This window comes from Diabrotica undecimpunctata, chromosome 2 (assembly GCF_040954645.1).
Source record: "Diabrotica undecimpunctata isolate CICGRU chromosome 2, icDiaUnde3, whole genome shotgun sequence".
NCBI lineage: Eukaryota > Metazoa > Arthropoda > Insecta > Coleoptera > Chrysomelidae > Diabrotica > Diabrotica undecimpunctata.
In genome coordinates this window covers 22,905,046-22,918,733 of record NC_092804.1, presented here as the reverse complement: position 1 = coordinate 22,918,733, position 13,688 = coordinate 22,905,046, and the positions used below count along the sequence as shown (strand labels likewise).

At 33.4% G+C, this 13,688-nt stretch overlaps 1 protein-coding gene across 1 annotated transcript in view; it reads left to right on the top strand.

The window, feature by feature from the left end:
• conv (insulin like growth factor binding protein acid labile subunit convoluted) overlaps positions 1 to 13,688 on the top strand; it is a 42,934-nt gene that overhangs the window by 13,069 nt on the left and 16,177 nt on the right. The window contains exons 4-10 of the mRNA XM_072522508.1: positions 2,554 to 2,778; positions 2,833 to 2,963; positions 6,332 to 6,578; positions 6,867 to 7,121; positions 8,427 to 9,038; positions 10,482 to 10,665; positions 10,766 to 10,866. Of these exons, the coding sequence (XP_072378609.1) occupies positions 2,554 to 2,778; positions 2,833 to 2,963; positions 6,332 to 6,578; positions 6,867 to 7,121; positions 8,427 to 9,038; positions 10,482 to 10,665; positions 10,766 to 10,866 (1,755 nt within the window). The remainder of the gene's footprint in view (positions 1 to 2,553; positions 2,779 to 2,832; positions 2,964 to 6,331; positions 6,579 to 6,866; positions 7,122 to 8,426; positions 9,039 to 10,481; positions 10,666 to 10,765; positions 10,867 to 13,688) is intronic.

Genomic DNA, 13,688 nt, shown 5'->3' with positions numbered 1-13,688 from the left:
AGAAACCTTCAGATCGGAGCTATATGGGGGAGTATAAATGGGGAAGATTATATTACTAGAAAAAAATAAAAATTATTGTTCATATATTTTAGATATGCAAACTATTTAACAAAATGTAATTGTAGGAACGAGTAACTAGAAATTCAACTTTTATAAAGAATTTTGCATTATACAGGGTGTTTCAAAAAAAAGGTAACCCCGTCTCTAGGGTAGGTAAAAAACTGAAAAATAATTGGGGTTTGCTTAGTAAAAAATTTTTGTAACGCCATCCGTTTTCAAGATACAGGGCGTTGAAAAAAAAAATTTACGCATTTTTACGATTTTGCCGAAACTACTGGCAACATTGTAATGAAATTTTATAGGAATATGTTTTGGAAGCTGATACATCCCATGAATTTGTTTTTATATCTGATTCTCATAGAGGGCGCTAGTTACACGGATCGTACTAAGTATTAGTCAATATAACTTTTTTAAGAGTATAATTATTAATCAAAATTTCAAGTAAACTTAAACATCATTCAGTTTTACATGAAAAAGGTACTCTTGATAAAACTCGATACTGTGTACCGTTTTCGGAATATTTTGATTTGAAAATTAAGAAGTAATAATTGATGCTGATAGTAATGATAAAGTTCTAATAGGTATACCTCTATTTTCTCCAAGTGTGCCATGGAAATCTGACATTTATTGATTGTTATGACGATAAATCAACAATAATTAGAGTTTTGAAACCTTGTTATTTGTAAACTCAAATCAAAATGTACTCAAATGTTGAATACACTGATATGTTATTAACCTTAGGCGAATGTTTAGGATGTTCTAGTGCAGCTGTGACACGTTATGCAGAAAAGTTTCCTAGAAGAAACTTACCAAGTAAAAAAACATTTATAGCCGTTGAACGACGTTGTCGAGAAACTGGGAATGTGAGACCAAATAAAATAAATTCTGGTAGAAAAAGAATAACAAGAACAATTAATAAAGAAAATAATATTTTAAATTTACTTGATCAAGATCCAACAGTTAGCGTAAGGAATATAGCAAGACAAACAAATACTTCTTCTTCAAGTACGTGGCGAATACTAAAAGAACAGCAATTACATCCTCATCATTACAGACAAGTCCAAGAGCTCTTGCCAGATGATCTACCGGTTAGAGTGGATTTTTGTGAAACATTGCAACAAAGGACAGCCCACAATTCAAATTTTAATTGCAATTGCAATTTTAATTTTTTAAAATGCATTCTTTTTCCGGACGAGGCCACCTTTACGCGACAAAGTATGTTTAACTCCTATAATGCACACTACTGGTGTGATGAGAATCCACGAGTCAAAAGGGTATCACATTACCAACACTCATTTAAAGTTAATGTTTGGGCAGCAACTTTAGGTAACAAATTAATAGGTTATCATATTCTACCTGGAAATTTAAATAGTGATATGTATCTTGATTTTTTAAACAATTCCTTATTCGAGATATTAGAAGATTTAACGCTAAACGAGCGAAGATCTTTATTTTTTATGCACGATGGAGCTCCACCACACTTTGATAGAAGGTGTCGTAATTGGTTGAGTAATCATTTTCCGAATCGATGGATTGGTAGAGGTGCAGAAGCTCCGAGTCTATGGCCTTCTCGGTCATGCGATTTTAATCCTTTGGACTACGCAGTTTGGTCGTATATTAAGGAAAAAGTCTATGCTACAGAGGTAAATTCACGCATGCAAGAATTGGAAGAAAGAATTTGACGTCAATTTAATGACATCATAGCTGATCCCCTACCGTTTAGAAGGTTAATGGAATATTTAGAAAAAAGAATAGACTTGTGTATTGGCGAAAACGGAGGGCATTTTGAACACTTACTGTAATTGAATTTTATTTTATGTTCTTAGTCATTAATTTAATTTTCTTCTTGTGAGTTTTGTTTAATTACTAACTATTTTATACCATGGCATTTTGAACACTTACTGTAATTGAATTTTATTTTATGTTCTTAGTCATCAATTTAATTTTCTTCTTGTGAGTTTTGTTTAATTACTATTTTATACCAGCATCAATTATTACTTCATAATCTTCAAATCAAAATATTCCGAAAACGGTACACAGTATCGAGTTTTACCAAGAGTACCTTTTTTGTGTAAAATTAAATGATGTTTAAGTTTACTTGAAGTTTTGATTAATAATTATACTCTTAAAAAGGTTATATTGACTAATACTTAGTACGATGTAAAAAATCTCTTATCTGGGACATATAGTATGGAGAAGTCGATATAAAATATTACAACTAATCCTTAAAGGCAGAATAGAGGGCTGTAGATGTGTAGGAAGGAAACGGGTTTCTTGGTTGAGGAACATTCGTGAATGGACTCGGATATTAAATGCGGTACAATTATTCCATATTGCAGAAGATCGAGAAGCCTTGCCAATGGTGATCGCCAACGTCGGATAATTCTGATATGACACGCGAAGAAGAAGAAGAAGAACACTTAGAAGTTGATAATTTATTTTTATTTAATAATTTTTCGTTTAGAAACTCTTATTTTTATTTCCATATTTCAGATTCTAGGTAATTTAACTATCTTAAACATAACTGGTCATCAAATGAACGAAATTCCAAAAAATGCTTTTTCGTCCAGCGACATGGCAGGTACTTTATTTAGGCTTCACATAGCTAATGGAAATTTATCAACACCGTTTCCGGAAAGCTTGCAACCACTTCGAAGGCTAAAGACTCTCGATCTGCATGGAAATAAAATAAAGGATTTGAAGAAAAATCAATTTAAGGTAAGAATAATTCTGATTCAATGATTGTGATGTCTCATTTTGTTTATATTTTAGGGGCTAAGAGATGTTGAAATTTTGGACTTGAGTTTTAATGAAATTCCTAGAATTGATGCTTCGCATCTATCGGATCTTACCAAAATGTCGTGGTTAAATGTTTCTAATAACAGACTTACAGAGATTACAAGGTAAATACTATTTATATACTTTGGTTTACAACGTTTTACGTCTTCCAATACCTAGTCGTCATCTATTTCAGTCCAATCAAAGATTTTCTTTCAGATTTTGTTCTCCAATTTCCCGGTTTATGCCTTCTTCCAAGATCAGACAAAGTCTTCCCCTTTTTTCTTCCTTCCTCTGAAATTCACATTAGGTTAGATTAGGTTAGGGTGTCGTTATTATCATTAAAGTGTGGTCTATCCTCATTTTAACGTCTTGTTTTAAATGATCTGGAAAATATCTTGGATTAGAGAAGTATAAATATAAGGGGCAAGATCTTAAATAGAAGACTCTTGCTTTGACATCGAAATATTAATGTTGTGGGCCAAAAGAAACAATAGAAAGCAAAGGTACCAATGAAAAAAATAAAACGATCTATAATTTCACCAAAGGTAAAGATAAATGAAAAAAAAAAGTAGAATCAGGATAATAATTGTATATTGTAAATAAATAAAAAATGGCAGTTAAACGGTATAAAAAATGAAATTAAAATGTAAAATTCTGAAATACCTATTCTAGATAAATTTAAAAATAAATGTATAATAATAAACTTAAGAACTTACAGTTATGTCGTATCAATAGTCACGAAGCACAAACTTTAGAGTTGTCGAGTCCTAACGTTGAGTATTTTAGCAGTTGATCATGGAGTTTGCCGCAAAAACTTTTGAGGTGAAGATTTATGGAGATTGCCGCACAATATGCACAAGGTATTGTACATATGTGGAACTTATATGTATAAGATACTCTCCAGATTATCTGAAATTATAGATAAAAATTATAGAAAATATATATATGCTCTTGCAGCAGCCTTGGTATAATTGGTCTTGATTAGAGTTTTTTTGGCGTATGTGTAATCTTGGCCTTGATTCATCAGTTTACTGATTTTAGCTTTAGTGATGTCAGATTGTTTTGCGGCCTTAATCTCTTCGTCTGTCATGAGATCAACGTCTTCCAACGCTGTTACTCTGACAGACTTAGTGGTTCCATGTCTTTCAGCATGAGAGGTTTCTTTAGAACTTACTGGCCTAACGGCGTTTGGGTGTTCTTTAGAAGTTCCCTGCCATTAGGCTTTAGGAACCGTAGTTTTGGCTTCAGAGTTCCCTCGCCTTTCGACCTTGGAAGCCCTTTGGTCCTGAGTTTTTTCTTTTTTATTTCATGTGCTATATTTATCCCACGAGTAGCTAGAGAAAGACAGTCCACCTCTTGTTGAGCCTCGCTTTCGAGGTGGGGTGCTAGCTGTTGCCCAAAAGAACCATTTACGACACTGTTAGCCGAGTGCCCTACAGGCTTCACTAAGATATCTCACGGCTTGACTTGGGGAGTGTTTATTGACTATCTGCGGTCTAGATCAGCTGGATTTAGTTTCAGCAGGGCCACCTCGTAAAGATTACAATCAAAAATTACACACCCCCCAATCATTGTTGGGAGTGTAGGGCTCCTAATGAAAAACCCGTGTTCTTGGATCTATTCGTTCCCCGCTTGGCTTTACGCTAATTAGAAAAGAAATACCTCCCTCAGCACCTTGCGTTCTTTTATTTCTAGCTTCATTTTATCCGCCTCTCACATGTGGCTTCCAAAGAAGTTATGAGTTTCTTCTGTATGAGTTTGACTACTCCATGTTGGGCTCTCTAGTCTTTAAAAATGATCAGATTTGTGGAGGTTTTTTGACTCTGGAACCTTTTGCTTTATTTCTGTGAGCACTGTGATGTCCAGGTTCTGTCTACTTAGTTCATAAATGATCCAGTTTATTTTTTGCTCAATTTCTTGTAAGTTCTTGTGTATTCTAATTTCATGTTCAAGTGAATATAGCCAAAAACCTGACGTACTTCGTTGCCACCGTTGTTGTTTGAAAATTTGTGTTCAGGCTTACTTGTTTTACTTCCTGTTATAGTTATTCCATCATTTTTAAGCTTTATTTAATCTCTCGGCTATAATAACAATATCATGTGCAAAATACAAGTAACTTGAGTATTCACTATCAATATTTATTCCTTTTTTAACCCAATCTAATTCATTTAACGCATATTTCAGAGTTGAAGCGAATAGTTGAGGAGAGATGGTGTCGAGTACATCTACAAATTCCATATTTATCCAAAAAGTCATGGACTTTAACTTATGGTTATATTAACTTATCTATAATCTACTTAACTTCGTTCTAATGTTTTCAATACTGCCGGCGATTCCAAGGTTTCAAAAGCTTTTTAGAAGTTTCAATCAATATTTTGAGTGCTTGTAGGTGATCATTTGTTCCACAGTCTCTTCTTAACCCAGATTGCTCCTTAGCCTGTTACTTTAACAGCTTCTATCATTATTTATTTGGTCATAATCCGGAGCTTTGTTCGGGCCTTTTATATAGCTCTTTAAACAACGTTTTTGATATCTTTAAAATTACCAGCATATATAACACCAAGGAATATACAATAGAAGGGCTGCAAAACTTAATGAACAAAATAACGGAAACAAGTAGAATATATGGACTGGATATAAACACTAGCAAAACCAAGCTTATGTTCATCAGCAAGGAAAACATACCGGTAGCAAATCTGTATTCGAACCAAATGAGAAATGAACGTGTCTCACAGTACAACTTCTTGGGAACTATAAACAATGAGTAGTACATTACTTAAGAGATTAAATATCGCATCGGAAAGGCAATAAGTGCATTCTTGACTATGAGCTCTGTTTTCAAAAGCCATGACCTCACCCTGGAAAATAAGGCTCCTTAAATGTTACGTGTACTCAGTGCTTATGTACGGAGTAGAAACGTGGACATTGAAGGCGGAAACTCTATCAAAACTTCAGGCTTTTGAGCTTGGTTATACAGAAGGATCCTGAAGATACCATGGACAGACAAAGTCACCAATGAAGAAGTACTACGGAGGATGAACACAACCGCGGATTTGGTCAACATCGTGAAGGGCCTTAAGCTGCAGTACTTGGGGCATATAATGAGAAATCAAGGCAGATATGAGCTGTTCCAATGCATTTTGCAAGATAAAATTTAAGGAAAAAGGGCCCAAGGATGAAGAAGAATATCCTGGCTTGCTAACCTGAGAACATGGTATAGAAAAACCTCTACACAGCTATTCCATATAGCAACCAATAATGTCATCATAACCAGAATGATCGCCAACGTTCGGAATGGAAAGGCACCCTAAGAAGAAGATAACACCAAATATAACAATATACCAGATAATATATGCCTGATATATTATTTCGAACATGGATAGTAATTCCTCTTTTCCGCTCTGGTTTTATACATACTGGATTAATTTTATTTCTACGATTTCAGTGAGTTTTTTACCGAATATATTAATTATTGTGTTCGTATTTTTAGAGGGGCCTTTGCAAGAAACACAGTCTTAAGAGTACTAAACATGAACGGTAATAAAATTAAAAAACTTGACCAGCACTCATTTAGGGGTATGAGATTTTTGAGAAGACTTTATTTAGCAGAAAACGAGATTGGAGATGTTGGCAGGGGAAGTTTCGGTTCGTTAAAACGAATTGGTACGATCGATCTGGCTAGAAACAGACTGAAGAAGCTCGATTATCAGATGTTCTTTGAGTTAAACTTTATTGAGGTACGTATCTGAGAATACATTATTTATTAAAAGAATTTTTATAATTAAAGAGTGTGTTTTCCAAGACGAATAATTTGAAGCACTGATTTGTCGTGGTAGCAAAGGATATTGTATGGTTTTACCTTTTTTGTAGAAGGTTTATCATTATGTTTTTATTGCACGTTTTTTCAGACTATACTTAAACAAAAAAAAAAACATAATTTTGCGAGGGTCAATAATTTATATTTTATTTAAGTAAGACCTTAACATTTTTTTACTCTTTTTATATTTTCTCTTTTTTACATTTAGATACTGAATTTGGCCGAGAATCAAATAAAGGAGATACAAAAATTGGCCTTTAAGGACTTATATCTAACAGATATTAACTTATCAAAGAATCAGATAAATAAAATAGAAAATGGAGCATTCGAAAATTGTGCCAATATAACATTGTTGGATTTGTCTTTTAACGAATTGGCGTCTCTTCCCAAAAAGGCTTTTGACGAAACCACATATGCAACAGAACTACAGCTATCATATAATTACTTTAGTAATTTATCGCAAGTAAGTATTTTTAATTGTTTTTCTTTACTAATTCCTAAAGATATTTAAAAAATTTAATTTAATGTAACATTTTGAGTAAGCTTACTACTTATTTATAAATAAATATAAGGTTGAATGCTCGAATAAATGAACTTTGATCAGATAAAAGGCATATATCGAGCACAGTTTAATTAAATCTTGCCCAAGTACTTTCGATCCCTAGATCATCTTCAGGGGCATCTGAAATAAGCCAAGAAAGGTTTTTTTTTTTTTTTAACCAAAGAAATTGATTAACTTCGATAAAAACTCGAAGTTTATGGTTGAAAAAAGGTTTTTATGTGATTAACGTTTATAGACTTACTTCGTCAATTGTGGCCTATCCGGCAAGAACAAGATGTCATAAACATATAAATGTACATTACACTACAATACAAATGGACAAACAAACACTTTAAAATAATTTAAGGAAGGCTACATTACTTGAAGAAGCCGGAGACAGAATGGCTCCTGATCTAACGGAAATGTTGGGGTGACATGTGACAAATGCCAACTTGGATGAGCAGTCACAATCATAGATATGTGATCTGCACCTTTTACAATTCTATGAAACTAAGTATTGACCAAAAGTCCAACTGACACTACTATAGGAGGTCACTGATGAAATACATTTCTTATAATATAATACAAAAAAACGTTTCTTGGCTTATTTCAGATGCTCCTGAAGATGATCTAGGGATCGAAAGTACTTGGGCAAGATTTAATTAAACTGTGCTCGATATATGCCTTTTATCTGATCAAAGTTCACTTATTTATAACTTATAGCCCTTTTTGTCAATTGTTATTTATACGAAGGGAAGGTTAAAATTGTATTAATAAACTATACCACTAAATCCCTTATTCAATATGAAAAACAACTACATAAGTGACTTTTTATAAAGGTATATATAAGGACTGGGATGGTAATAAAGATATCTTCTATCTAGACGGAATTAGTAAATTTGGTTGAATTTCCAAAGTATAATAAAAGAAATGAGATAGGGGATCGTATGGTAAAGTTTGGAGCACCACGTCTTCCGGGAGTTTTTGTTTTTGAGTACTTTCCACGAATTTTTATTAGAAAGAAACTATAAATCCAGACAGAAAGCATCTGGAACTTCAACCAACCATCTGGCCAACCTTCAAAACTGAAGACAATGCAAGTTGTTTCTCCGATTGAAACCTGAACTTAACTCTTTAAAACAGTGGAATAAACATCAAACATAGATTCGTTGTTTATAATTTACACGACGTAATATTTTGATTATGAATTTTTTTTTTATTTTTTAGATTCCTTTACATAACATGACTGGCATAAAAATTCTTAATGTTTCTCACAACTTCATCACTACCATCCCAAAAAAGATGTTCCCCAAATTATACGAACTCCACACGATAGATATTTCACACAACAACCTTACTGATGTATTCAATTCGGTATTCCAAACATTATTTTCTTTACGAAACCTAAATATGAGCTACAATAACCTGGTTACTATCAAACCAAGTATGTTTGGTTCATTACCGACACTATTGGAACTAGATTTAAGTTACAATGATTTAGAAAGTGTCTCCAGAGGTTCGTTAACAAGGTTAGCAAGTACTAGAAAATTAAATTTAAGGGGAAACGCTTTAAGAAACTTCTTCCAAATACCCATTTCTTTATCACATTTGGATTTGTCTTATAACCAAATAGAGAAATTACCACCGGACACATGGCCCAGTATGAATTCATTGTTGAGTTTGGATTTGGGTAATAATAACATTGGTGACAATTTGGAAGACGGAAGTTTTTCAAATTTGTTGACATTACAGCGAATAAATTTAAATTACAATGGAATCGAGAATCCACCATGGGTAGCTTTAAGTCAACTGACTTCATTGCAATATATTTATTTGGAAGTAAGTGTTACTTATAATATTAATACATATGTATATATATTCACATACATATACATATATATATATATATATATATATATATATATATATATATATATATATATATATATATATATTACACATTCCGAGCTTTCGATTTCCTCTGTGAAGTGTTCATCAAAGTTTCCGAGATTTCAGTCTCATGAACTTTTATATTTAAAAATTCGCAATTTCTTATAAAGACTGCAGAGAGGAAGTTGAAAGCATGGTGTACCCAAATTCGACGCGGTTCTACACAGAAAATTAATAAGTAATTAAAGCTAAGAATTTTGAGATTTACTTTCAATGCAGGGCTCTTGTCATCTGCTTATACGTATTTCGACCTTATTGATTAAAACTAATTATTCTTTAATGACGGGAGAGATTTATTTTTAATTTAGAGCCTCTGCGTAAGTTGCGCTGAGTAGACCTAATGAGGTCGAAATACGTATAAGCGGATGGCAGGAGACCTGCATTGAAATGCAGGTCAGAAATGCAAAAGCAGAAACGTTTTTCTGCTTTATTTATTTACGCATTTCCTTGAGTACTAGAAACTAATTCGCGAAGGATATTTGCCTTGGTGGATCTACAAGTTGTGGAATGCAAATTGTAGATTCGCCTTGTCGGTTAATTCATCAATTATGTCTACTTTGTATATTGTAGAAAGCGCAGTAGACAAATAATCTGAAAAATCATTTTAGATTAAAATTAATTTCAGAGTGTGCGGAGACCTATGCTATGATCTCCATTAACTTATCCAGAGGTGCTTTAAGTAGTTCGTCACTTAAATTTCCTGGACCAGGGCTTTCCCATTCTTTTGCTGCATGAGACTTTTTTGTACTTCTGCTGTAGTTGTCATGGGTCCACCAAGGGCATTCCTTCCTATTATAATTATTACAGACTTTTCTCTCCAAGAGCTTCTTTTGCAGCACCACAAAGAAACGATTTCATGTTGATATATACTTCTTGATATGTTCACTGCTGACCCATCTTTTATCTGCGTAAGTTTGGCCGCGAGTCGTAGGTAATATAGGAATTTAAAGGAATCATCATGTTGGACTACCTGATTGTCTTAATATTCTTCGCTTTTAGGTACTTTGAAGTTTAGTAGATGGAAGAAATATATGCCTGTTGTAAGAAAATGGTCTGAACCACACATAAATCCCCTCTTGGTCTTCACATGCATAATCTTAAGTCTCGTTTTTTGTTTAACTATTACTTAATAAATGATCGAGTACATTAATGATGTAAAATACATTTACTGATAAATATAGTTAAAAAAATGTAGTGTTAATGAAGACATATAATAGAAATGTTATAAGTTCTTTCAGTAATTTTATTTATAATCGCTGGCAATGTTAAAATAATTTAAATACTGTTTTTGTACTATTTAAGCACATTAATATAAACTGTTGTCGTTTTCAGGGTAACAATATTACAAAGCTTGGAAGAAACGCCTTTGGTAAATTACCAGTAGTTTTTGAACTCAATTTAGCTCACAATAATATTTACAATATAAGCACAAGAGCTTTTGAAGGGCTACTGCAACTTCTAGTTTTAAATCTGACTAATAATAATATTACACATATACCCAATGGAGCTTTTCAAGGTAATGTTATACATTATGTCTACACCCTAGTGCTTAAAAAATAATTCTATATCTCGAAATAATTCTACAATTTTTTATTATGTAAATAAATGTGTTGTAGGATTGGTAGCTCTTCAACAACTGGATCTTTCATTTAATAGAATTTCAAAAATGGATAATAAGACTAATGGAATTCTTGATGATTGTCTATCATTGGAAAAGGTAAGATTACAATAATAAAACAATAAAACATAAGTTAGATAACTATCCAACCATAAAACAATTTTTAATTTTTAAGTTTTCGCAAATTTTTAATTGGCTCAGATATGTTTTAAAGACCTATAGATATAAAACATAATTAATATCGTCTCGGTAAAAAGTGGACACATTGTTAACTAACCAAGTGAAAACTAGAGTGTTGAAATTCGACAGGGCACGAGAATTCTTTATTTAAAAAAATGCCTCGTGTTTATTGGATCGGTAACTTTGAACTAAAAATCATTGGTTTGACGATGAATGCAAGAATGCAACAAAAGAAAAAAATGAAGCCTACAGAAAGATGCTTACCCGACGAACTAGAACAACTGTAGAGAACTACCAGAAAAAGAGAAGACAAGAAAAAAGGATGCACAAAAGAAAAAACAAAACCACCTAAATGAGGAACTTAAATATTGTTGTAAAAACAACCTGTATATTGTAATCGTAGTATAGTTATTTTATCAAATTGTACGCTCACATCGTCAGCTATCGTGTTAACGTGTGTGCGACTGACTCCCTATATCAGGGACCCGCTCTTCCCCGCTTTATATAACTTAGGACAGACAGTGCCAATTTGCCTCTCGGCAAGTGAAGGCCGGGTGTATGTGATCCCTAAAAGTGCGTGGTGCGTAAGCGATAAATGCGCTTGTAAACGCGGTGTTTTGTGTTAAAACGTATATAGTTGGTCTCTCTCAATTTTATCATTTCATGTATATCTGTTACTGCCTCCTTGCACTCACTGTAAAGCTAATATTTGTATAACTCTTTATGTAACTATCAGAATTGCGATAATTGTCAATGTTTGAACCAGCCCTTAAGTCTATTGTGTAAATAAATCGAAGGAAAATACATTTTAATTGTTTTATTGCTTCAGTGGTCCTTGATAAATATTTTGAAGCAATTAGGTGTTCAAATACGCCTCTCTTAAATGTGGATAGTTTGGCAACAAAGTTTACAGTTTCCACCAGTTGTGGTCCTTCGAGCCGGATATATTGTTTATCGCAATTCTCGCTTTGATTTATCTTCATAAATCAAATTAATTTTCTCTTATTTTAATTCTCTTCCCATAAAAATTAAAATAAACTCATTAGTAAGTGCTCTTCACAAAATAAAACGTATAAGATATAAGATAAACAATCTCACGGCACATGGAACATTACGTCACCACGCAAGTGTTAATATCGCTTATCTAACATTCTTAGATTTATCGCCCTTCGACTCTTCGACGTGCATCTCAAGTGAAATTGCTGACAAGAAACATGTGATGTGACTATGGATTTTTATGGATTTTTTAGATTCATGTCTATTTGGTGAGTTCGTTCCAAAATATATTTTTATAATCGCGTATAGGGACGTTCAAAAGTTCGAACGCATATTATTAGTATACGGGACGAGTTTATATTTCGCAGGATTCGTACAGACATTATTTTCTGAGACTCTTGTTTATTATACGGGGTGGACTAAGCTGTATTTTAGACTCTAAAATTTTTTATTTCTCGTGTATCTCTCATAGATAAATATCTCGCGAAGCTTTCGATACATCTCTAACCGCAATGGATCAATTGAAGAAACAACGCAAACCGTTGAAATCAAAAATCTCTCGTATCTCTAATTGGTTAAGGGATAACTCTGCTCAAGAAACGGATCCCTTGCAGTTCCAACTCCGTCGTACTGAGCTAACGAATTGTTACGCCAAATATGATGACCTCATGGATCAGATTGAGGAACTGGACGAAGCAAACACTGAAGAACGCGATAGGGAAGAAATTGAAGAAAAGTACTTCTCAACTCTGGCAGGTCTTCAACATAGAATGGAGATGCTCCAACCTCTTTAACACCAGTCCAGTTCCACTTCTCCATGTTTAGCTAGTGCTAAAGTGACTCTTCCCGAAATTAAAATTCAAACCTTCTCAGGATGCTTCTCAGAATGGAGTTCATTCTATCAGCTCTTCGAGACGTTAATTATCAACAACCAGGAACTCAACAACGTCCAGCGTTTTGTTTATCTCAAATCTTTTCTACGCAACGAACCTCTCCAGTTGGTAGAAAACATCCAAGTTTTAGAAGAAAACTTCCAAATCGCGTTAGACACTCTTCGAAATCGCTACGAAAACAAATCGCGCGTAATTAGTTTGCATATAAAGCGTCTTTTGAAAGTTCCATCCTTAGTCAAAACTAATGCAAAGGCCTTACGTGAATTTTTGGTCACCGCAAAACAGACCTTACTCGCGCTAAAAAATATGAATGTACCCATCGAGCATTGGGATCTCTTATTAATAGAAATATTTTTGCAAAAAGTGGACTTTACCACTCACCGGTCTTTCGAATACGAGTTAGGGTCAAAAGATATTCCCACGCTAAATCAATTCTTTGATTTTTTAGAAAAAAAGTGTGACATTATGGAAAAGTTAAACTACTCAGATAATAACGATAAAAAAGTTATTAAAACTCACTCTAAAACGGTTCTCTTCTCTTCGGCAAGTAATAAAAATAACTCTTACTCCAAAACATGCGTATTTTGTAATAATGCTACACACACTATTTATGCATGCACAAAATTTGCTAATCTTTTCTTACAGGATAAGTATAAATTTGTTAATGAAAACAAACTATGTCGCAACTGTTTAGGAACTAAACACTTCTCTCTAAATTGTTCGTCTCAACGTTCATGTATTATATGCAAGAAAAGGCATCACACACTCTTGCACAATGACCATGAAAATAGCTCTTCTTCTAGTAGATCTTTTCAACGACAAAATCATGCAACCTCTCGCAATGTACAAAAC